The sequence below is a fragment of the Lithobates pipiens genome, unplaced genomic scaffold, assembly GCF_037356315.1.
Source record: "Lithobates pipiens isolate NorthernLeopardFrog02 unplaced genomic scaffold, aLitPip1_a1.2 Scaffold_22, whole genome shotgun sequence".
NCBI lineage: Eukaryota > Metazoa > Chordata > Amphibia > Anura > Ranidae > Lithobates > Lithobates pipiens.
In genome coordinates, this window is record NW_027507784.1 from 307,707,661 (window position 1) to 307,734,490 (window position 26,830).

A 26,830-nucleotide genomic window follows, 5' to 3' on the forward strand; every position below is an offset into this window, starting at 1 on the left:
TCAATAACAGATATTCCTCCAAATGATATAATAAAAGGCAGAAATGCTCCAATAGTGCAGCAACATCTTTTATTTAAAAAAATAACACTTGAATACTTAAAAACATAAAAGCCACCATATCAACCTACATGAAACATTGTCATTTAGAATACAGCTGACAGCGTGTGGCATCCGTACACAAAGTTCCATCCATAGGGCCGACTTCCTTTGTGTTTTGCAGTCAGCACATCTGGTGAGTGGTGGCACTTTACGTACTCTAAAGCTTGATTACTCTTCAAGTTGAGGATCGCTGGAGGGACATCTTACTGCTAGCATTGCCACTTTGCTTTATATTTGCTACACATATCATATACAGCATATTAATCATATCTCATTCACTCTGCTCTTCCCTTCTGCCAGCATGCTCCTTTCACTGCAGCACACCAGATTGACCGCGTGTACTGCATGTGCTCCTTGTGCTGCTTTTCCCTCCCCCTCTCTGAGCTCTGTTGTATAGTAGACTGCAAGGGGCTAATACAAAGTTTTTTTTAATGCCTGATGTTCAGATTTAAAGCTGCACTCATTTGGAATAAATATACTGGTATGGAGTCACACATGATTGAGGTCAGACATTCATTAAGTATGGAAAAGGAGGATAACGATGATAGATGCAGCTCTATTTGAATAATTAGCATGGAAATAATAAAAGGGCTGGAACCTACCAGTCAATGGCATTTTTTCCTATGACATTTTATTGAAAAAGCTTTGAACAGTCTTGATGTGTAATGTCCAGTTACTGGAAATCTGGTGAACTGGGAACAGCTAATTCTGTGTCCATGGTTCTGCAGGCCATAGCTTCTCAGGTTCACCCATCATAAGTCTTATCGTGCTCAGGCCTGATCATAGGAAAGATTTCAATTCACTTACAGCCTGCTCTGTCTACATCCAAGGATACAGTAAGTATAGGGATTTGTAGGGAATGGGGAGGTTGCACAGAAAAAACCTATCAGACTGGGGTTAGAGGCATCACTTATAACTGGAAAGACACAATCTGGAATAAAACAGGCCAGTATTGGCATTTTCCAGAGGGTCTGGTCCATCTACCCAACTTCACCAGAAGCATAAATTACATCCTTTTAGTCACTGCAAAAGATAATAGATTGAATGTGCAGCCATCCTACCTTTTGTGTTCTCTACAAAAGATAATAGACTCTTCTTGACCATTCTATAGCCTACAGAGGAAAATATTTTTACCTTGCATAATCAAACTCAGATCATATACATAGGCTAAGAACACAAGGAAAAGCAGGCTGACACTTGATTCCGATGTCACTGGCCCACCACCAGTGGCATCACCAAGCTGGGCCAGAGAGTCGGTCAGTAAAGGTCTACCCCATCTACCACAACCCCAGACAAACTGACAAACAAAGACCTGGCACCTCTTTACTTCATATAAGTTGAATAAAATTATGGAAGCACCAGGTAAAAACAACGTAGTTGGTACTGAATATGGTTTTGGACCGCCTTTGGCTTCTAAGCCCCTGTACACACGGTCGGAGATTTCGACAACCAAATCTGTTGGATTTTGTCTGTCGGATCTTGTCCGAAACTGTTGCATACACACGGTCGGACAAAGTTGTCGAAAAATCCGATCTTTCAGAACGTGATGACGTAATTTCGTTACGATGGGACTACGTTCAGGCTAGTAGCCAATAGCTTTGATGTAGGAATTTGATCTGAGCATGCGTGGCACTTGGTCCGATCAAAATTCTCTACACATGATCGGAGTATGTCCGATCGGCCCAGTTGGTCGGGAAATATTTCCAACAAGTTGGAAAATTGGGTCAGACGGATATTCCGACGGAATCAGTCCGATGCATACCACACACAGTCGGATTATCCGACAACACAGTCCGATAGGACACATTCCGACGGATTCTCCGACCGTGTGTACAAGGGCTAAGACAGCCTGAATTTCCCTGGTTATTGACAGATATAAGTCTTGGATGGTGGATAATGGAATCAGATACTACTCATTCATGCAAAATAATTCCAGTGCTCGCAGAGATGCCAGAGGTGGAAAATGAGCCTGAACCTTGTTCTCCAAAATTTACCAAAGTGACTCTATGATATTGAGGCCCAGCGACTGTGGTGCCCAGGAAAGGTGTAAGACTTCATCTGATTGCTCGTCAAACCATAATTTGACAACACCAGCTGTGTGAATCAGAGTATTATATTCAATTATATTGGAAATCATATAGGGTTTCCATATTTTTGTTGAACCCCTGTATATGGTCTCACAACAAGATTTTGCCTCTTGTGGGCCCTTGGAACTACTCCTCCCTTGTGGGCCCCTTTGACCTGGCCCCCACTGAAGCTTTCAGTGGTCTCCCCAGAGCTGTAGCTCTTGCCCCCCTTCAGACAGTGACCATTATGGTATGGTGCAACAGCAATCATTAAGAAGAAGAAAACCCCTGTAGTCTGCAGCAGAGACAGGTAATATAGAAAACTGATGAACCCAGTGGCCATTTTGGGGATGCCTGCGTCTATGTGTGTTGGTAGGCTCTATAAACAGAGCACACAGGCCATGACCAGCACCAGTTAATAGCTACAGGAAGAAAAGTCGGAGGTGTGTATTAGAGAGAAGAAAGGATGTTAAAACAAAGGGTACTGGTAACGTCACATTCTTTTTTCTTTTTCCTTTAGGGGTAGCACAGTAGTGTAGTGGGTAGCACTCTCACCTAGCAGTAAAAAGGGTCACTGGTTTGAACCCCAACCATGGCACTATCTGCTTGGAGTTTGCATGTTCTCCCTGTGCCTGCGTGGGTTTCCTCCATGTACTCCGGTTTCCTCCCACACTTCAAAGACATGCTGGAAGGTTAATTGGCTTCTGTTTAAAATTGGCCCTAGTATATGAATATGAGTTGGGGACCTTGGACTGTGGGCTCCTTGAGGGTAGGGACTAATGTCAGTGTGTGATATATGTTCAAATTGACAGCGCTACATGGGTACCTTAAATACATAATAATATAATAGATGAGAATCTTAATGAGATGCCATGTACAGGGATAGGGATAATTGTAAACACGCAAACTCACTCAGGTTGAACTGGATGGACTGGTGTCTTTTTTCAACCTTACTAACTATGTACTATGTACCTTTTTTAACCCTAAACATTTCCTGGGCCCTGTGCACAGCGTCTGCTGCAAAACTCAGCTTTACAAGAACAACGTCAAAGGAAGTCTTCCTCCCATCCAGTGCAATTAAGAAGAAGACATGCTAGAAAAGAGTACATGCCAAAAACTGTACCCCAATTATTGGGTACTTCTGCAAAGTTTGCTATTCATTGCACACCACCCTTAACCTTATCTGGAGCCAACCTTATGTGTATGTTTGCTTTTCCTGTACCCAGAACTCTATTTTAAAGCTGCCCTCCCTGCAACAGTACTGCTCTGGGGCATAACCCGTGTCCCTGACCAAGTTCTAGGACTACCAGACATTTTTATTATTGATTGGTGAACCTTTTCCATGGGGGCTGTGTTCTTTTTTTTTTTTCTCTTATTGACCAATCCTGAAAATAATCATAAACATGCAGAAATAAGGGTATTAAACATTGGCACTTACCCCCAGCAGCTCATTATGACCCAGCAGCGCTCATTCTCAAACGGTAAACTCTTAGTTCCTCTGCAAGTGGTACCCACAGCAGCGACAGCCTCCTCCTAAAATCTCAGCTCAGCTCGGCAGCTGCTGGCGTCTGCAGGAGGAGACTGCAACCCAGATGAGATGGGAAAAATATGCCAGCTTGTGTATGTGTGAGGGAGGGGCGGGATGTCTGTGGGGACAGATTTAACCCGAGCGTTGTTTCTGCGATCTCAGATTGTTAAATCACTTTTCAGCATCTTAATGGGGATGTCCACTCTCCCAGGAAGAAATAGAGAAATGCAACCAATAGTAGTATCGGTGGAAGACGTCAGGCATCGGATTGCTTGGTCCAGGGATGTGTCTACGCTAGCAGATAACCAAGTAGTGAACATTTAGCCTACAAGCCCCGGAGTGCAGAGAAGAACATTAGGTTGTCGTATCAGTGAATTCCCGCTGGGAGGTGCACACATTTCTCTCTTGAAGTCTTTCCTGGTCTGCCTTTATTCATTCTTAATGTCGGAGGCTTAATTAAACCATCCCTAGCGTGAGGGTGAACATGATGTATTTATTGCAACCAGGTTGCAGATTAATTCAGTTATGAGGGATTCCTGGAGGGCACATTGAGAGTTGTGTGCTGTTATAATTCTTACAAAACGAAAAAGGGAGCTTGTTTTTTTTTTTTTTTTTTTAAGACGATGCCACCCAAAAGTGATAGTTTAGTTAGAGGTGGAGCCTGGTGAACAGACCCAGTCCCTTACTTGGTTGGACAGTAGATGCAGGAACCCATAAAAGTTGTGATTATTTTGTGTTTCAATATGCTATGGGTAAGGCCATTGCAGGCGAAACATGTTAGCATTGTTTTACTATATGTAACCTGCGTATTGGTGAGGGGATGCACTGGATACCTTCGCTGCTACTGTGCTATTGCTGGGTGTCCAGTGCGTCCCTGTACTTATATAAGGAGGAGTGGGCTCCCTCCTGGCATACCTGCCCTTAATCTATCATTATATACAGTATGTGCTCCAACTACAGAGACTCTCAAATTATAGCGTTAGTACTGCAGATAATACTTGGGTGCTGCAACGTGACAGCTTACACATGTATTTGCAAATGTGTGCAAACGAAAAACGCTGGATTTAGGCTGGGTTCACACTGCTGTGCAGAGTGGCTCACAGCGGAGGTCCCATTCATCCCTGTTCACCCTTTCAGGTCCAATTTTTGGCTAAATTCAGACCTGAAATGGACCAGAAGATACACAGGACTCCTGTGCAATTCGCTCTGCAGCCATCCCCAGAGCTGTGTGAACTGGCTCCATAGATAGCCGGTCACAGTCTCCTGATATGCGAACTGCGTGGAAACCGCAATAGCGTGAACCCAGCCTTAACATTAACTTTTAGTCATTTTGGTTTGTTGCAGCCTGGCTGGTAAACTGGGAATTTTTATTTGTTGTTCTTTGACATGTGTGACCCTTCCATGTGCTCCTTGCTGTAAAGGCCACCAGTTATAGGTTGGGGTAATTGCTTTTTTTTTTCTTTTACAGTAATAGCCAATAAAAATGTATAAGGTTTAAGTACACCGCGTTGCTGGCTTATATTCATCAATGTTATATTACTGAGGGGCTGCACATCCCAGCCACGAGCACTGGTCTTCGTCTTCAGACAGCATCACCAGCAGTAGAGTTTGGGTATTGTATTTAGTGACTTTATGAGCCAGCTCCTTGCTTATTACACACCTTGGATATTATAGAAATAAGCTCTCCTTTCCATAATTCTTAACTCTGTTTCTGTCAATCTGGGAGTTTCGGTGTTTCCACCCACCTTGGGGTGTTCCAGCTCCTCCTGTTGCATTCTTAAAGCCCAACTCCGAGCAAAAAAAAAAAGCTTTCCCATGCAATGAAGCTGGGCCCACATTGCACGGGTCACATTTACCTCCGATCCTCCCACCAAAGATCGGTCCCTGTAGGTTCCTGCCCCCCCTCGTGGTCTAGCCATCATTACACCCAGAGACCTGTTCTAGACGTGAAAATGTCAAAAACAGTCAATTTCTGGATAGTGGGGGAGACCCAGTTGCATGTGGATCAAAGGATTGGGTATGTATAAGCTCTTTCCAAGCCTCTAGACCAGTGGTCATCAACCCTGTCCTCAGGGCCCACTAATAGGTTAGGTTTGCAAGATAACTGAAATAAATCACAGGTGATATCATTTGCTGCTCAGTGATTGCAGTATTCTAGTCTGCATCTCCCCAAGGTAATACTTAAACCTGGCCTGTAAGTGGACCCTGAGGACAGGGTTGATGACCACTGCTATAGGCAATACAAGCAGTTGACCCGTGCAGTGTGCGCAGAGCCCCACTTCATGGGTAGACTTTTTCTTTGCCCGGAGTTGGGCTATAGAATAAAATCGGTAAAGTCAGGTTTCAAGTTGAATAGCATAAAGTTATTAAAGTTTTGCACCTCTGGGATAAAATATGGATGCATAATACAATCTATGGGGGTATATATGGGAGAGTCAATGGTAGAAAGGAATTTGGGTGATCAAGGAGATCATTGACTTTATAACACTATACAGTGACAATCTGCAGCTTCTTCAGTGGCCATTCTCAACCAGGGCTCTGTGGAGCTGCATTTTTACTGCTCCTTTCTTGCTAAAGTCAGGGGATGGGGGTGTACACATACTGTGGCTGCAAAGCTGCAGTACGGCAAAATGTAGTCCTCCTGATGTGTTTGTCCCATTCAACTGAATGGGGGCACACTATAACCCACCCTCACAACAGCATGCAATGTACACAGTTGTGATGGGGTGGTGTGTTTTAATTGTTAAAACAGGTGGTGAAGAGGGACCTCTGCCGACTGTCAAACACGAGCTGAAGAGTGAACCACTACAGATAGCTCTTCAGAGGACAAAGAATGTATAAACAAGCTCTAAGTAGTACATTCTTTTCACTGTCCCCTGATGAATTAATTAGTTTCAGCATGGATTGCCTGAGATCTACTCTAGAGCAAGCAAGACACTTTCTTGTATTAACCACTTACTGACCGCCTCATGCAAATATATGGCGACGGTGCAGGGACAATCCAGCATTCCCGGGTAGGGGCTGTGCACATGCGTGTCCGCCGCCTGATCTGTGCTGTAAATCAGTACAGCAAAAATATGTCAGTAGGTCCTGGCCAATGATTTTTGTCTGGGACCTGCCGATTGGCTTGGTGAATCACAGCACAGAGCCCTGTGTTTACTAATAACACAGGGCTCTGTACACAGAGCAGCGACGTAGCTGTTTTTTTCCCCCTGCAAATAAAAGACCCAGTGGTGATCAACCAAAAGAAAGCTATATTTGCGTGAAAAAAATTACATTAGGGTACAGTATTGCATGACCGCGCAATTGCCGGTTAAAGTAGCACAGTGCCGAATAGCAAAAAATGCACTGGTCGTGAAGGGGGTAAAATCTTCCGGAGATCAAGTGGTTAAAAGAGATACAGACTCAAAAGAGAGACATAAATGTTCCCCTGTACAAAACATTAGTAAGATCTCATCTTGAATATTTATTTTTGTTTTGGGCACCAGCACTCAAAAGGATGTTACAGAATTGAAGAAAGTGTAAAGGGCAAACAAATCAATAATGGGCAACAAAATTTGTTCTCCCTTGAGAAGAGGAGATTGAGGATGAATATTAGCACCTTGTATAAATACGTAAAAGGTTCAAGAGTAAACTTGGTCACTGCAAATGACAAAAGGATACTCCTAACCTCTGCATACAGAAAGACTTTGCAGTTGAGAGCGGTGAAAATGTGGAACAGACTTCCGCAGACTTCCAATTCTCTACATTCTTTAAAAAAGGCTGCCTGTGTTTCCACCTAAACAAAATGTAACTGGTTAATTATAATTCTTATAATTAATGCCGTAGATCAGCCATTCTCAACCATCTTTGAGCAGTGAGCAGTAGTGGATTGATCTCCCATCTGATAGTACCTGCATAGTTTTTCCAGTAATGTCACTCAGTAGAGCCAGTTGTGTGGAACCAGTAATCAGTGTAAGGAAGCTTTACACTGACCACCAATGTAAGGAGCATTCTTCACACTGACCACTCATGTAAAGGGAATTCTTCCCACTGACCACAAATGTAAGGGGCATTTTTCCCACTGACCATCAATTTGGGGGACATTCTTGCCACTCACCACAATGTAAGGGACATTTTTGCCACTGACCACAATGTAAGGGGCATTCTTCCCAATGATCACCAATGTAAGGGAGATTCTTCCCACTGACCACAATGTAAGGAGCACTCTTCCCACTGACAACTAATGTAAAGGACATTCTTCCCACTGACAACCAACATTAGGGGCATTCTTCCAACTGACCACCAACTTAAAAGCCATTTTTCCCAATGATCACCAACTAAGGGACATCCTTCCCAATAATCACCAATGTAAGGGTCATTATTCTTAATGACCACCAATATAAAGGGCATTCTTCCCAATGATCACCAACATAAGGGGCATTCTTCCCAATGACCACCAATATAAGGGGAATTCTTCCCACTGACCACCAATATAAGGGGCATTCTTCCCAATGACCACCAACATAAGGGGCATTCTTTCCACTGACCACCAATATAAGGGGCATTCTTCCCAATGACCACCAATATAAGGGGCATTCTTCCCAATAATCACCAATATTAGGGGCATTCTTCCCAATGACCACCAATGTAACATTTACAGCTTATTGATCATACTAACGTACCGTGAGCTGTACACATTTTTAGCAGAGTTCTCCGATGCCTTTTATCAAGGTTTCCTCTTTTAGAATGTTAAATGCCCACTGGAAGATTTGCTGTATTTATAAATTGCATTTGCTGGCCACATTTACTCAATCAGGTTTTCTTTTTCTTAAAATCAGGAGATTTCCTGGTTCCAAGGGGAATCTAGGTTTTAGTAAAAATAGCTGTATTTGTCATTTTCCAGTGTAATATTTGCTTGTCTGAAGCTTTTAAGAAATCTTGTTTTTCAAATGTCAAGTTATTGATTTTACTAATTGATTGATCATGGATTCCTAGGGAATATCTACTGTGCTCAATTCTGCATGCACATCACTAAACATATTTGATACCCTACACATGGAACCTTCAACTTTCACCTCATTTACAAAACCAGCATTCTTCAAAGGAGAGTCCTTTGATCTGTACAGGAACTCTACTGCTGGTTTAAGGCTGAAACGAAAAATTTTAAAAACGACCCTCGTCATGGGGCCCACTACACTACATGGGTTTAATGCTTATTAAAGCCCCATACACACTACCAGATTTTCTGCTGATTTTTTCCTTCAGATTTACCAAAACCATGTAGTAGAAGGGCCTGCATGATTGCATACAAATTGAAACTCCTAAGGTTTGACCTCATATTATATGGTTTTGGTAAATCTGAAGGAAAAAATCTGCAGAAAATCTGATAGTGTGTATGGGGCTTAAGTCTAGGGGATTAGGGAAAAAAGTGTAGGATTTACCTCATTCCTTGCTTCGGCAGGCTCCCTCCATGCTGTGTGACCGATTCCCCCAAAGCTTCTTCTCTAAGGTGCTCCAACCAGCAGTCACACCAGTAGTTCTGCATTGTACGTGAGGACAGCAGGAGTCCACCCGCATCCCAAGGCATCAGAAAGAGGAGAAGGGAACCAAAGCCTACTGGAGCAAGGACCAAGCTATCTATTACACCCTATTCATCTACCCCAAACCTAGTAAGCATTAAACCTTGATGTAAAGGGGGGGGGGGGGGCGGGCACTCCAGGGTTGTTGTTTTTTTCATCCCATCAACTTTAAAGTGCATGTGAAGTAAAAATGTACCTTCATTTTAGTTTTTTTGCAAATATAAACAAAGTTAATAGCCCTATCAGGTTATTTTTTGTTGCCTATGTCTTTCTAGGAAGTTTTCCCTTTGCTTTTGTCCTAGAGACGCAACAGGAAATTAAGTTGTAGAGTAAATTTCTTCAACGTTTGGGGTCATAGACACAGGTGTCCCCATTGGGCGATTTTCCTTCACCTCTTGCTCTAGTAATAACTTTGTCATTTTGGAATTAAAGTATAACTAAAGCTATTTTTTCTTTATTTGAATAGCATGGTGAGGATTTAGAACCATTGTCAGGTTATTACTGCTTTCCGTATCCTGTTAGATTTAAGCCGGCCATAGACAGTCCTGCTAAACCGACCAAGATTCCAACCGTGTTTGGGTAGGCAGAATGTACCCAAAAGTTGATCAATCAACTTGGGTACAACCAGCCTCCTGGACTTTAAATGTGATTATTGGAAGCAGCTATACTTTAACCTCACTTTTGGTATTTGTGACAATGGTGACCAGGGTGACTAAAGGGTGAATCTCCCCAGTGGGGACACTTGACAGAGAGTCTAATCCCACTCTATCCGAGACTAAAAAGAAATAAAAAAACGCTTTTACATAAACTTCAGAAACTATTTCATATGTCTGATGCCTGTTTCTAAACTGAACATTGTGGTTCCTTCCATCAGTCCCTACAGGACACAGTAGTGAAGGGTCAGCAGAAGGAACCAAAACATGCAGCAGGGGGTGCAGGCATCCAACACTCCCAGATGTGTTGAATGTGAAGGTTTATTGGGCAGTTGTAGCTATGCAACAGAGCAAAGATCAGGGGAATGAGAGGCCAGACCAGTAAACGTAAACCCAAAGCATGCTTTGTAGCATTTTTTATAAACCCAGGGACTTAAAGTCATAGGGATAGTCACTTGAAGTGTTTTGGTAACCAAGTAATATAAACTTCTATCCTTAACAGTAGAAGAGACCAAAAGCATGTACCAGCTGCCATTTGTAGGTAGAACTGTCTGCTGGGATTTGTCCAGCCTTGACCATTATTATTATTTGCAAATTGTGTGACAGTTTGCCATTAGGTCGCAGACGGCACACCCTTTGGCTGCTAATACTCTGCTGCACTCAACAGCAATTCATTTGCAGAGATTAGCCGGTAAATCTTCTGCCTGAGCTTAGCATTTTATTTGCATTAACCCTTTGGCAGCTGGATGGGTCAACAGCAAATAACTTTAAAAAACGAGCTATAGAGCAGAAGCGGAGCTAAGAGATTAGACGAAGACCAGCTGCTATCCTGCAGTCCATGCCTGGATCTCTCTGAGCATTAATGCACAGTCCTGTACACATAATACATTCTGTATTTTTATAGCACTGCCACAAGGGACCCTATTGCAGAGGAATGGGGCTAAATGTATCTATACAAACCCACGTCTCCTGAAATATTTACTAGGATAAGAAAGGATAAACTCATACTGGAGAAGCCTGACTCACCACAAAGCCTAAAAGGTATGCCTAGACGTTGTGGAGATGTATAAAAGGACAACTCTGGACTTGCTGCTATTCATTTAAATCTTACTTAAAAGATGGTGATTGCAAAACATACAAATGCAATTTGCTGATACAGCCATCTCAGAAATCCCAGTAGTTCTAGGTATGGAGGAACACGTTATACGCTACCTTCGCTCCAACAATGCAGTGACTAAGCAGCAAACTTCCAAGTGTAAATGCACATGGGGGAAAGGCAGACCAAGCAGTGTGCAGTTACCAGCCTTTAGGGTATGGTCTCTGCTTGATAAGAGACTTTATTGAGGCTGCTCTGGGGGTGGCAGCCAGGAACCAGTAAGGTAAGGTTAGGACACCAAGGGGTGCCTGCTATACATTAGGTGGGTTATTTTTTTTCCTTTTGTTTTGAACACAGCTTTGAACTATCCAAAAAGCACATCCCTTGAGAGCAACCCTTGACCCATTTATATTCTTCACCATACTCCCCCCTGCTTAGTTTCTCTGTAGAAGTCAGGAATCAAACCTGTTCATGATTTTCTCCTTAGGGGACCATATTCAGGCCCGCTGAGTGATCATTTAGCCCAGCACTGCATCCTGGGAGGAAGTCCCCTGCCCCCACATCCCCAGAAGCATCAAGTATCTACAGCAGCTTCAACAAAGTGGCGGGCAACTGAAAATTAGTGGGTCAAGAGGCTGGGCTATCAAGAGACTCTTTCATTTTGCCTTGAATTAGCTAAGCGACAGAGTCTCTTTAATTATGCTTAATAAACCACAAACTTAAAGGCTATCGATAGTTAGGAATTCTGCTCCCATCTTAAGTCTATCGATAGCCTTTAAGTCTGTGGTTTAATAACCATAATTAAAGAGACTCTGTCACTTAGCCAATTCAAGAAAAAATTTGCCAATTATTACATCTTTATGGACTCCCTCCAACTTGTGCACATGTGCCTAGTAAGAATAAGTCATCCAAAATAGAAATTCCTGACCAATTGCTTTTGTTCCTTTAAGCCCTTGTACACACAGTCGGAAATTCTGACGGAAAATGTCCGATCGGACCGTGTTGTCGGATAATCCGACCGTGTGTGAGCTCCATCTGACTTTTTCCGTCGGAATGTCCGGCCAACAAAGTTTGAGAGCTGAATATAAAATTTTCCGACAACATGATCCGATCGGACTTTGTCCGATCGTTTGTAGAGAATTCCGATCGGACAAAGTGCCACGCATGCTCAGATCAAATTACAAGACTAAATCTATTGGCTACTAGCCTGAACGTAGTCCCGTTGTAACTAAATAACGTCATCACGTTCCGAACGATCTGATTTTCCGACAACTGTGTCCGACCGTGTGTATGCAACACCAGTATCGGACAAAATCCGTCGGAAAAAATCTGATGGATTTTGTTGCCGGTGTTCTGCCCAAATGAGTCCGACCATCGATATGTGTCCGTTCCGTACTGCGCATGCGCAGTACGGAGCAGACGAAGCTTCGGAAAATCTCCGAAGCTGAACGGCGCCTGTGCCGTGAGTGGAGGAGGTAGCCCCACTATCCAAGCGGACATAGGGTTTAGAATTTTAGAGGGCCCCTCGCGGGCGAGCTTCGCTCGCCACGCTTCGGGCTCGGCCTCGCTGCGCTCGGCTCTTTTTTATTCTAACTCTATGTCCACTTGGATAGTGGGGATAGAACCTGGACTCACGGCGCAGGCGCCGTTCGTCCTCGGCAATTTTCGGAATCTGTGCTCCTGTGTACTGCGCATGCGCAGTACGCAGAGGACAGCATCTGATGGAGGACCCTATTTGACAAGACACCGGAATGTCCGACCGTGTGTACAAGGGCTAAGACAAGCCAGGCATGATGGCTTCTGCATAGTGTATAAACAGTTAGGATTTCTGCTTCCATCTTAAGTCTGTTTATACACTATGTTGGCCGGACATTCCGACGGAAAAAGTCCCATGTAGCCCACACACGGTCGGATTATTCGACAACACGGTCCGATCGGACATTTTCCGTCGGAATTTCCGACCGTGTGTACAAGGGCTTAAAGGAACAAAAAGCAATTGGTCAGGAATTTCTATTTTGGATGACCTATTCTTACTAGGCACATGTGCACAAGTTGGAGGGAGTCCACAAAGATGTAATAATTTGCCAATTTTGTCTTGAATTAGCTAAGTGACAGAGTCTCTTTAATTATGTATATTATACCAGTGGTCATCAACCCTGTCCTCAGGACCCACTAACAGGTCAGGTTTGCAAAATAACTGAAATACATCACAGGTGATATCATTTGCTGCTCAGTGATTGCAGTATTCTAGTCTGCATCTCCCCAAGGCAATACATAAGACCTGGCCTGTTAGTGGGCCCTGAGGACAGGGTTGATGACCACTGTATTAAACCCACAGACTTAAAGGCTACCCATAGTCTTAAGATGGGAGCAGAAAGCCTAACCACACAAAGTTGTTTCTGTTTATACACTATGCAGAAGACATCATGCCTGGCTTATCTTAAAAGAACAAAAGCAATTGGTCAGTAACTTCTATTTTGGCTGACTGATTCTTACTAGGCACAAGTGTACAAGTTGGAGGGAGTCCACAAAGACGTAATTATTTGCCATTATTGGAAAGATCGGGTGACAGTCATCTCAAATCTGTGGGGAGTCGTACATTTCCCATCATTTTTTGTCCAGACAGAAAACTTCAATTAGCAAGGTAGAGCGAAGATTGGTAATGAACTATAGGACACATCAGCCAGAGACGTGCCATTAAGACTAACCTGCACAGTTCTTCCAGTTCAATGACTCGCCGCATAGCGAGTTGTTGGGAATGACAGCCCTAGAAAGTGGATCTTTAAAAAGAAGTGGGTTGTGGCGGCTGACATATTTTTATCCTGATAGATTCTCTTTAAAAAGGCTTGTAAGACATTGGTGCAAAGCTTCAGATACTGGCCATTATTAATACAAATCTTTCCTGCTCCCTGAGAGAAAAGCGTCTGTCTCAGCTCGGCTATTTGAGGATTTGTGAACTGCAATCTCGCCATCAACAAGAGACAAAAATAGAACAAGGAAACAGGAAAAAAAAAAAAAAAAAAAGCTTTGCCAAGTTATCTTCCACTGAATGGAAATATGTAGATTATGAGCTAGCTACCACCTGAGCTGTATTGCTGCACACACAAGATGAAAGTGTTTTGGGGATTTTGTAGAAAACGATGTAATGCAAAAAGAGCAGGTAAGGAACACATGCCCAATTTTTTAACAGTTATACCATTTTTAGCTTGAAATGGTGGAGGTAAATCCAGGGCCGTCTTTAAGGCAGGGCAAAAGGGGCATCTGCCCTGGGCCCTGTCATTGTTGGGGGGCCCAAAACAGCTGCCTCATACTTGCCAACTATCCAGGTTTAAATTCCCTTGTCCCTTGAAGTTTTATTCCTGTGCTGTGTCCCAATATCTCAGTGTGAAGTGCTGGTACTAATGCTGCCCAGCTCTGCCCTATTGTTGTGTACAGATGACTCGCCTGTAGACCCTGTGTTTACATGTAAATAACTGGAATTCGTATGTAAATAGCGGCGACAATACTAAGTAAATAGCTGCGGCCGGCGGAATTGATATGTAAATAAAGGCGGCATTCCTATGGATATCATGCTCCCCTGCTGTGAGGAGGTGACGTGCTGTAGCCTCTAGCAATTAATCCGTGAGCCGTAATGTGTGCTATAACCTCTAGCAACTAGTCAGTAAGCAGTAATGATATGCTGTAACTGCTGGCAACCAATCGCAATTGCTGCCTGATCTGATACAGAAAACTGATTTTAAATCTAGCTGCTATTTATTGTATGTCTCATAGTAGGTGGAGAGGGAAATTGCATGGGGTGGGGGGGGCCCAAGAAAAATTTTGTCCAGGGTCCAATCTATATTAAAGACGGCTCTGGGTAAATCTTACTTCTTCCATACTATTAAAGACTTGTGTGAAGGCCAGATGGCAAGACCCACCTTAAATATTTTCTCTCCAAGCTCATATCATTCCACAGACTGGGTTCACACTGCTGCGAATCTTGAGCGGTTTAGATGCGGTTAGGGAGACCAAGTTTCACATGTCAATTGAATAGAATGCACTTCTATGTGCTGGGTTCACATACCAGCATTGCAAATTTGATACGGAGAAAAAATAAAAATCCCATGCTCCTTTGGTGCGGGTGCGATGCAAATTTGTGCGGACCTCCACACCGCAAATTACAGCATAAATTAGCGCCTCACCCTGGACAAGAACCTGCATAAAATCTGCACCACATTGCAGTGCAACAGTGTGAACACAGGCTCAAAACCTAACCTCCTACATCTGTCATGGTAAAAGCTTTGAAGCACACAGGACTATGGTGGACCCAGGGCTGCTGTTAGTAACCATGGGGCCCCATACAGCCAACCTGGCAGGGCCCCCCCCCCCCCCAATAAACACAGTTTACTATGCTTCAGTTACAAAGGAACACACTGAATGCTCGGTACTGATCACTCATTGTGTTCATTCAGGAAACAAAGAGGCTGGTAAATATGATATATTTACCTGAGTTTTTTCCCACTGTCCATCCTGAAGAATCCTATTGTGTGCATGAAGCTGCAGCATGGGGAAATGTATGGTGCAGAGTGAGGGTGATCGGTGTGGCGGAGGGGGTAATTACTAGAACTGATCCCTTGTATGTCTCTCTCCGCAGCAGCTGAAACCTGGCATGAGAGAGAGAAGGAGAAACCAGATTTCACCCTCCCAGCCCAAATATGATTTACTCTGCTGCCTGGTCCCCCCTGCTGGCATGGGCCCCATACAGGAGGGCTGGTGATACCACCTTATCCACTAACTTGGGTGGACCATACACCTGTCAGCTCATTTGAATGAGCTGCCAATGCGCAAGAGCAGGGCTTGAGCTCAAGAGCTTTCTTGAGCAGAAGTACAATCAGGGGCGGACAGACCATTTGGATACTCGGGCACTGCCCGAGGGCCCCGGGCCACTAGGGGGCCCCATCAGGGTTTCCAGCCTCAGTAAAACCAGGGACAGTATGTAAAAATCTGTGTTTTTTTTACATCTGTCTCTGAAATGTCCCTTACCGACATCCTTTTGGTCTAAAAAACCCGAGATTATAGCTACCCCACCTCTCCAGTACCTTCTCAGCCAATAGAAACATGTCTGTGTATACATGTATTTGTATACTGTGTGATTGTATACTGTGTGTGTATACTGTGTGGCCCCATAATCTCTGATTGCCTGGGGGGCCCATAATCTCCTACTGCCTGGGGGCCCCATAATCTCCTAATGCCCGGGGGCCCCAAGAATGCGTTCTTCTGGATTTTTTTGTTGTTATTCTGTCGCACACTGTTAAAATAAACCTACCAATAAAATTATAGACTGATCATTTCTTTGTCAGTGGGCAAACATACAAAATCAGCAGAGGATCAAATACTTTTTTTTATCACTGTAGTGTGTGGTACTGCAACATATTGGCGTGAAAGCTCAATGATTCCCTTCCTATTTATTTAGCCCCTTTCATCTCCAGGAATGGATCCTAGAAAAACAAGTTTCATTCTATTCGGGTTGCTATCTGCCACATGTGCTTCAGCTTGTGATATCATTTATGATTGACTACATCCTAGTCCAGGGGTACTGAATTAAAATTCACGGGGGTCCGGTCAGTAAAATTTTCTTCCCGCGGAGGTCCGAATGTCATATTGGTCATGACTCCGATCCTTCACATTACAACCTTCCTGTGCACATCACAATTGTTTTCTATTGCCCTTGTAGATACCTGGGTTTTTCTAGGGCAGAAAAACAGATCTCTGCACAAGTGTGGACAAGCCCTTACATCAGTGCCCTCAGTCCCCCCTTCACAGCACATTTCTCACTTTTACATCACAGTCCCACCATCAGAAACCCCGCAACCCATTACAGACTCATCACAATGTGTCCTTTTAAAGACCCCCATCACAGACCCCCCCCCCCACAAACACAGATCCCCCCCATTACAGATCCTCTTCACCACAGACCCCCCCCCCACTCAGCACAGATCCTCACTCCATCACATATCCCCCCCATCACAGACCCCACTCCATAACAGATCCCCCCCTAATACAGACCCCACTCCATCACAAATTTCCCCCCGATACAGATCCCCCCTCCATCACAGACCCCCCCCCCCCGATACAAATCCCCCTCCATCACAGATCCCCCATTAACGGCCCCACTCCATCACAGGCCCCCCCGTTACAGACCCCATTCCATCACAAATATCCCCCCCGATACAGATCCCCCCTCCATCACAGACCCCCCCCCCCCGATACAGATCCCCCTCCATCACAGATCCCCCATTAACGGCCCCACTCCATCACAGGCCCCCCGTTACAGACCCCATTCCATCACAGATCCCCCTGCATCACAGACCTCACTCCATCACAGACCCCTCTAATACAGACCCCATTCCATCACAGATCCCCCCCCCAATGCAGACCCCACTCCATCACAGACCCCCGTAATACAGACCCCCCATTACAGATCCCACTCCATCACAGTCCTCCCTCAACATTACAGCGTCAGACTGTCCCTTTCATCATCGCAGCATTCCCGCAGCATTCCCGCAGCATTCCCCCTCCCCACACTGCCCTACCTTATTCACACAAGCCGGGAAGCACGCATGGCAGGTCCGGACAAAGGGCGGGACTTTTCAAGTTAAAAGGGTGTGATTGGTTGCTGGACCGCCCCACTGCCTAGCAACCAATCACCCACTTCGTAACTTGATAAGTCCCGCCCTTTGTCCGGACCTGCAGCGCTTCCAGGCTTGTGTGAATAAGGAAGGGGAGTGATGCAATGATGCCAAGCCTCACCAAGGATTTTAGCGGCAGCGGCGGGCTGGCAATCCGGCAGTGGATAAAAAACACAGAGGCAACTATTTGCGAGTCTGCGGGCCGGATATGGCTGCTACTCGGTCCGGATTCGGCCCGCGGTCCGCCATTTAGTGATGCCTGTCCTAGTCCTTCCCTGAATATTACCCTGGTCATGTGACGAGTGCAGGGCCGGTGCTGGACTATTTTGCACCCTAGGCAAGACCAGCTACTTGCACCCCCCCCCCCCCCCACTTAAAAAAAAAAAACTACCATTTTAAAAAACAGTAGAAAATATTTAAACAAACATCTAAATATAAAACTGCTACATTTCTTTCAGCCCAATCCAGCAAAAAAAAAAAAAAAAGAAGAAAACAGCCCAATCAAGCAAAGAGACAGCTAAATCCAGCAAAGATACATCCCCATATAACAAAGACGGCCAAATCCAGCAAAGAGACAGCCCTATCCAAAGAGAAATCAAAATCCAGCAAAGAGACATCACCGTATAAAAAAGACAGCCCAATCCAAAGAGACAGGTGGAGGGTAGTGTGACAGGTGGTGGTGGGGGGCGCAGTGTGACAGGTGGTGGTGGGGGGCGCAGTGTGACAGGTGGTGGTGGGGGGCGCCGTGTGACAGGTGGTGGTGGGGGGCGCCGTGTGACAGGTGGTGGTGGGGGGCGCCGTGTGACAGGTGGTGGTGGGGGGCGCCGTGTGACAGGTGGTGGTGGGGGGCAGTGTGACAGGTGGTGGTGGGGGGGGCCAGTGTGACAGGTGATGGTAAGGGGCAGTGTGACAGGTGACAGTGGGGGGGGCCAGTGTGACAGGTGATGGTGGGGGGGGGCCAGTGTGACAGGTGACGGTGGGGGGGGGGCCAGTGTGACAGGTGACGGTGGGGGGGCCAGTGTGACAGGTAACGGTGGGGGGGGGCCAGTGTGACAGGTGACGGTGGGGGGGGGGGCAGTGTGACAGGTGACGGTGGGGGGGGCCAGTGTGACAGGTGACGGTGGGGGGGGCCAGTGTGACAGGTGACGGTGGGGCGGCCAGTGTGACAGGTGACGGTGGGGGGGCCAGTGTGACAGGTGACGGTGGGGGGGGGCCAGTGTGACGGGTGTTGGTGGGGGGGCCAGTGTGACGGGTGGTGGTGGGGGGGCCAGTGTGACGGGGGATGGTGGGGGCCAGTGTGACGGGGGATGGTGGGGGCCAGTGTGACGGGGATGGTGGGGGCCAGTGTGACGGGGGATGGTGGGGGGCAGTGTGACAGGTAATGGTGGGGGGCAGTGTGACAGGTGGTGGGGGGGGCAGTGTGACAGGTAATGGTGGGGGGGCAGTGTGACAGGTAATGGTGGGGGGCCAGTATGACAGGTAATGGTGGGGGCCCAGTATGACAGGTGATGGTGGGGGAGGGCAGTGTGACAGGTGGTGGGGGGGCAGTGTGACAGGTGATGGTGGGGGGAGGGCAGTGTGACAGGTGGTGGGGGGGACCAGTGTGACAGGTGATGGTGGGGGGCCAGTGTGACAGGTAATGGTGGGGGGCCAGTGTGACAGGTGGGGGGCAGTGTAACAGGTGATGGTGGGGGGCCAGTGTGACAGGTGATGGTGGGGGGCCAGTGTGACAGGTGATGGTGGGGGGCCAGTGTGACAGGTGACGGTGGGGGGCAGTGTGACAGGTGACGGTGGGGGGCAGTGTGACAGGTGACGTGGGGGGCAGTGTGACAGGTGACGGTGGGGGGCAGTGTGACAGGTAATGGTGGGGGGCAGTGTGACAGGTAATGGACGTGGGGGGCAGTGTGACAGGTGACGGTGGGGGGCAGTGTGACAGGTAATGGTGGGGGGCAGTGTGACAGGTAATGGTGGGGGGCAGTGTGACAGGTGATGGTGGGGGGAGGGCAGTGTGACAGGTGGTGGGGGGGACCAGTGTGACAGGTGATGGTGGGGGGCCAGTGTGACAGGTGACGGTGGGGGGAGGGCAGTGTGACAGGTGGTGGAGGGGACCAGTGTGACAGGTGGTGGGGGGGACCAGTGTGACAGGTGATGGTGGGGGGCCAGTGTGACAGGTGACGGTGGGGGGCAGTGTGACAGGTGACAGTGGGGGGAGGGCAGTGTGACAGGTGACGGTGGGGGGAGGGCAGTGTGACAGGTGATGGTGGGGGGAGGGCAGTGTGACAGGTGATGGTGGGGGGAGGGCAGTGTGACAGGTGATGGTGGGGGACAAGTGTGACATGTACAAGAACTTCACTCACTGTGTTGGCTGTTAGTGTCAGCTTTTCAAGAGGCAGTCACGTTGCATGGAATCCTAGCTCAGCAATAAACATCGCAGAGCAGCCAATCATGGAGTCGTATGCTTGTGGATCCATGACCAATCGATAGCAGGGGCGGGTGTTCCATGTGGAGGTGGGCGTGGCCAATAACTACCAGTGTGCTTTTCTGTCCCAGGGCTCATGTCAGCGTCGAGTAGAGGCAGGAGGGTGGCGGTGAATGTATTGTCACCTGTTAAGTGTTCCTGCCCCGGGGCGGTACAGGACGGCCTCCCCCGTTATTGGGATGGGATTCCCACACTTCTCTCGCTCCTCCCATTCAGTAAACAATGAGAAATGGCCCAAAGTGAAGGCAGACAGGAGGGGGAGCGGAGCGCCCACAAACTGTGTGTGTGTGAGTGGAGCTGACGCGGCCGGCCGTGCTAGTGTGCTGTCATTGTGTGCGCCCTGTGCATGCTGGACTATGGAGAACGAGGCACTGACAAGCTCCCAGCGCAAAGTAGAGAAACCAGCGGTCCTGGCTGCGCCCTAGGCGGCAGTGCGCCCTAGGCGGTTGTCTAGTCCGCCTAGTGGTAGCACCGGCCCTGGACGGGTGCCAGTGGTAAACAGTCTTCTGTTCTTAATGAGCAATCCGGCCATGGAGGCATGCATTTTGCAAATCAAAAAGACGTTATGAAAAAAGATGTTATTTGAAATACAATTTCTATTTATTTTTTAAATATGATAACCAAATGTATGTACATATTTTGCAATTGCATTCTATCAGCAAATACAGACAGCAGCGCTGTGTAGAACTGACTGCTGTAATCACACTAACCTCCTTATCATTAACAATTATACACAGCACATCACAAGCTCAAGGCAGAAGCCCCGTTAATCAGAAAAATTATTAAAATTCGTTGTTTTTTTAATGCTAAAGCCCCATACACACTATCAGAAATTCTGCCACCAAAAGTCGGATGTGAGCTTTTGGTCAGAAATTCCGACCGTGTGTATGCTCCGTCTGACTTTTGCTACCAGCCAGCAAAAGACCGAGAGCAGGTTCTCTATTTTTCGGTCGGAAAAAGTTCCAACCAGAAATTCCGATTGTCTGTATAAATTCCGACATGCAAAACTCCTACGCATGTTCAGAAACAATTTGACGCATGCTCGGAAGCATTGAACTTCATTTTCTCGGCTTGTCGTAGTGTTGTACGTCACCGCGTTCTTGACGGTCGAAAGTTCCGATAACTTTTGTGTGACCGTGTGTATGCAAGCCAAGCTTGAGTGGAATTCCGTCTGAAAAACCATCCAAGTTTTTTCCGCCGGAAAATCCGCTCGTGTGTACGGAGCATTAGTCCTGCTCACATATCACCAGAATCCAAGAAGCTGCAGATCATAATAAGAGTTTTAAAGGGACTCCAGCATTTGCAATCCTAAATCATTGCTCCTTGGATCTCACAAGAGTGTAACAAAAACTTTCATTGCAGGTTACTACGACATCTACGCAAACCATTGCAAAGGCTTGGAAAACAAAGTTTTAAAGGGTCTTTTCACCTTAACGTGATATTTTATTGATGACTGGAGCATATTGAGTCCTAGTTAAACAAACAGTAAGATCTCCCTGCCAAACCTCTGGACTCTGCTCCTGTCCATCTGGAAGTTTTGGGTGTTCCCACCCACCTTTGTGTGTTCCAGATCCTTCAAAATATAAAATATATAAAAATCCAGCAAGGATGGTTGGCACCCCCTATAACAAGCACAGCAGGTGTGTAGAACAGGGATTTTTTTTTAAATAGTAGTTATGTGCGGATTGGCCCTTTGAAAGTATTATACAATAAGGCATATCATTTATTTCTGAGCACATGGGAAGCATCTATGATTATTTTATTTTATGCAATGGAAAAAAACTGTAGCGGAAATTTTATCTTGGTTTCCATAGTGATAAGTAAGCTTACAGCTGGGAGCTTACTAATGCAGTTATGAGAAGTAAATACAAGAATCCAGTTGCTATAGGCAACAAGAACACTTGAAGGAACTTTTATATGTAATTTCACCTTTGCTGACCAGCCACTGAAACGTGAAATGATATTCTGAATCCATTTATAAAGCACCAACATATTTTCCATCATATCAGCTCTTACCCCAGAGGAGCTTGTACTTACCAAACTCATACACACAAATTGAAATCAGCTATGCCAGTCTCTTTGTTCTGTTGCAAGAACTACCCACCCACTAATACTCACCTTCTCAGTGCTCCACCATTGCACCATTCCTCTGTTGGAGCGAGAAGCCCAAACCCTGTGTGATCTCCATGCAGGAAGATGTCGGGGCTTACACAGATTTAATGTAATGTAATGACTTTCTCTACTACATAAAGCATGAGTACACAATAGGAACACCAAGCCAAGGATAAAGAGTTTAAAAGCATAAAAAAACAGCCAACATATTTTGGTGGTCACAAGCACCTGCTTCAGCAGAGATGGACTCAAGGACCAGCAGGGATGGACACAAAATACAATTATAGTAAAATGTTCAAAACAGTCTTAAAGGAGAAGTACAGTCAAAGCTTGTTGGCTGTACTTCTGCATTTTGCACCTTTAATCTTTATTGACTTGCACTAATATAGCAAGCATCATCCACAACTGGGCATATATCACCATTTATTTTTATATTAGGGCTGACTTCTTACTTGTGGTCCTTGTGAGCATCCCTTGGTGGCAGCGTCCTCTCTGCCAGCCTATTGTCATCTGCCTTCCCTCTGCTGGAGACCATATCTGACCCGCACCCATAATATATCACCGTTTTTTGAGGGCCTAATGCGGTGGGGTACACAGGAAGGATAAAAAACACTTTGTGCATCAGGCGTGACGTAGCCATACACTGTGAGTACCCGTTGTCTGATTAACTGTAGCTGCCATGCTGGACTATTCACCTGTATCGATATTGCTTGTATGCAGAATGTTTTCATATACTGACATGCTGTTATTATTATACACATCAGAAAACTATATTTTGCTTTGATCCACCCTGAAGAAGGAATTGATCACATTCCGAAACATGTTGGGATTGAAGCGTGCTGTCAGCTGATGTCACAGAGCCTGTCCAGGCTCAGGCAAGATAGCGACAATGAAGTCGGGATCCGCCCACATGCCCGGATCGACACCTGGCTCAGCCTCCCAGTGAGCCGGTGAGAGCCTGAGCCAGTGAGTGCAGGGGCAGAGCAGACAGCGGTGACTGACAGTTACCAGCTCTCTGCTCAGGGAGCTGTGAGAACCAAGCGATCTGCGATGTTTTATCACTTGGTTCTCAGTGTTAGAGCCAGGGGACAGATGTAGTATCAAACCAATGTTGCATCCACCAATACTTCCTTTAACACCCATACTTCTCTCTAAGCCCTTGTACACACGGTCGGAGATTCCGACAGAATGTGTCCGATCGGACCGTTTTGTCAGATATTCCGACTGTGTGTGGTCTACATCGGACTGTTTGCGACAAAATGCTCTAATCGGACATACTCCGATCATGTGTAGAGAATTCCGATCGGACAAAGTGCCATGCATGCTCAGATCAAATTCCTACACAAAAGCTATTGGCTACTAGCGTGAACGTAGTCCCGTCGTAACGAAATAACGTCATCACGTCAGATTTTCCGACAACTTTGTCCGACCGTGTGTATGCAACAGTTTCGGACAAAATCCGACGGACAATATCCGACGGATTTGGTTGTCGGAATCGCCGACCGTGTGTACAAGGGCTAACAGTGTTAACAAAACTTCAACCTGGAAAAGATTCAGATTACGGTATATTGAATACCTAATATACATCATCTGAATGTTTCATAGTTTCATAGTTAGTAAGGTTGAATAAAGACACCAGTCCATCCAGTTCAACCTGAGTGAGTGTCTACAATTGTCCCTATCCCTGTACATTGCACACTCACATCGGTCTCTACCCTCAAGGAGCCCACTATCCTAGGTCCCAATTCCTATACTAGGGCCAAGTTTGGACAGAAGCCAATTAACCTACCTGCATGTCTTTGGATTGAATGTACATTTTGTTTTCTAAAGAAGTTCCTTGAGTCCATGTGAGCTTGTTTAATCTTTAAGCCCTGATGAAGGGAGAGCTTGTGAGGCAAAACGCGTTGTTTTTTTCATTTACGTTGCAAAAAAATTATTAAAGAATTTTCAACTCTACCTTTAGCTTGGTGCACCTGTTGTATTCTTGTGCTTTGAGTTGCTCCCTTGGCACCCATTTGGGAGGATCCCAATTTTATGGGAGCAGCTGAGCTGGATCCAAGGAGCTCACTTAATTAGTGTATTTTCTTCACTCCTAACAAAAAACATCTGAAATCTCAGCCCCACTTAGATAATTTTTCTCTGATCCCTATATCAATTGATAGTGTACTCAGTCCAGACAATATCCTAGGAGGAAAAGTAAGATGTCACATGGTCCCCTATACAGGAAAGTATTGGGTATTTTACAAGGGCTCTGACAGAGTGCAGGGGGGGCGTAGTATTAGTGGATGGGGGGTGTGCTTTCAAGAAAACCATCATCATGGTAAACAACCAGTATATGCTTGTTAAGTGGAGCCAGAACACAAGGAGTAAATCGACATAAAATGAAGAGATCATACAAATTTCTGGAAGACAGTGAGCAAACTTAAAACCTTAGGCGTTGAAAGGCAAAACCATAAACATTGCAGCATCCAGATCAAATGGAAGAGTTTGCTACCTGATGCTGTCAATCAGACTGTGCTGGGACTCTTCGGTCAGTATCATGGGGAGCGTATACGCCAGACGGTCCACCTTGCGTTCCTGCGCATACTGCTTTAACAACGCAAAAACCTTCTCCTTCAGGGCCGGCTGATCTCCAAGGACATCATCAAGCTGGAAGAGAATGGGGTAAAGAGGGCAAAGAGGCAGAAATCAGGAAAAGGACAAAACTGAAGGTGACGTCACACTAAGTATAGCTTTCTCTACAAGCTACAGTTTGGTATCAAAACCAAGTCAAGGACAAATGTAAGCTGTAGTAGGTTGTTGGTTTTTTTTTTTTTACTGTTGAGAATTCAATAAAGTATTTATGAAAAGAGGCTGTAGCTGGATAATGGTCTGAAATCACCCCTACGCTAACAGGAATAAACTCAAGGAACATGTACACATTGAAAGCAAACAGGAATTACATTTCCTTTGAAAACTCTTTTTCAGCATAGCAAAGAGAGTCTCAAGCTAGCCATAGATGGATTAAAATTCAGCTGGTTCAAAAGGGAACGGTCAATGTTTTTGGATTCATCTATGGCCGGTTTCTCTCAAAAGGGAATGTTTTACATTTTTCATTTGATTAACGTATGCAGCCAATAGCGCAGTGGGGAGGAGTCCTCCATCTAACGTTTGCGGATGAGGGAATACCTTTTTTTATTGATCAGCCAGCTGGTTGATCCAAAAAAAAAAAAAAAAAAGATCCATATGTGACTAGCATTAAAGGGAAAGTTTGACGAGCCTTGGTCTGTGTTGTTTTAAACACAACTTTATACATGCATGACATGAGAGTCCCAGAGCACTATGGGCTATCTAATTACATAGTCTGATTGAAAAAAGACACAAGTCCATCTAGTTCACCCAATAAAAGGGGGAATAAAATTATGCAATCCTATATACACAATTCTATACCCACAGTTTATCCAGAGGAAGGTAAAAACCCCAGCAAAGCATTCTCCAATTTGCTCCAGCAGGGGAAAAAATTCCTTCCTGATCCCCCAAGAGGCAATTTGATATTCCCTGGATCAACTTTACCTACAAATGTTAGTACCCAGTTATATTATGCGTATCTAGGAAAGAATACAGACATTTTTTAAAGCAATCTATTGATCTGGCCAGAACCAGCTCTTAAGGGATTCTATTCCACATTTTCACAGCCCTTACTGTGATAAAACCTTTCCATATTTGGAGATGAAATCTCTTTTCCTCCAGATGTAAAGAGTGCTCGCTCCCTTGTCCTCTGCGATGACTGTGACTGGCCGGAGCCGCAATGGTGTCACTCTTGCGCATGCGCACGGAAGCCGCCACGCATGCGCTGTACACATCGGTGCCTTATCTTTTTGCAAATATCTCCCAAACCGTGTAGGTTTAGGGGATATTTCTTGGACCTAAAGGTAAGCCTTAATCTAGGCTTACCTGTAGGTCAAAGTGGTCTGCAAGGGTTTACGACCACTTTAATCTCCTCTTCTCAAGAGAGAATAAACTCTGTTCCTCTAATCCAGGGATATGCAATTAGCGGACCTCCAGCTGTTGCAGAACTACAATTCCCATGAGGCCTAGCAAGACTCTGACAGCCACAATCATTACACCCAGAGGCAGAGGCATGATGGGACTTGTAGTTTTGCAACAGCTGGAGGTCCGCTAATTGCAGATCCCTGCTTTAATCTTTCCTCATAGCTGAAAACAGCTAAACAGCGGTGCTTTTTTTGAGACACTCTGAGGTTCATTTACTAACACTCAAGAGTACAAAATCGGGTGTAGCTGTGCATGGTGGCCAATCAGCGCCTAAATTCAGCTTTTTAATTTAAGCTCTGAGAAAAAAAAAACTGAAAGCCGGTTTTTATGCAGCTCTGCACCAGATTTTGAACTCTGTAGTTTTAGTAAATCAACCCCTGTGTCTCTGGTTGGGTAAAAGAGTTGGAAGTGAGGGTGAAGAGTTAATGCCTGGGCTCAATCACACGTGTGTGTAAATTCCAGCTTGATCTATTGAGCTCTGTAAGCAGGCTTTCTCCAATAAAGTAAGAAAAAAATAAACTGGATACTATGAAAAA

At 45.5% G+C, this 26,830-nt stretch overlaps 1 protein-coding gene across 3 annotated transcripts in view; it reads right to left on the minus strand.

Moving 5' to 3' along the window:
- The window catches only part of GRID2IP (Grid2 interacting protein), a 270,139-nt gene that overhangs the window by 195,978 nt on the left and 47,331 nt on the right, over positions 1-26,830 (minus strand). For 2 of the 3 annotated variants that reach the window (XM_077449341.1, XM_077449340.1), the window contains exon 3: positions 24,757-24,911. In XM_077449341.1, the coding sequence (XP_077305467.1) occupies positions 24,757-24,911 (155 nt within the window). Of the gene's footprint in view, positions 1-3,603; positions 4,001-24,756; positions 24,912-26,830 lie in introns of those variants that run through there. The other variant, XM_077449343.1, reaches the window with a different exon arrangement.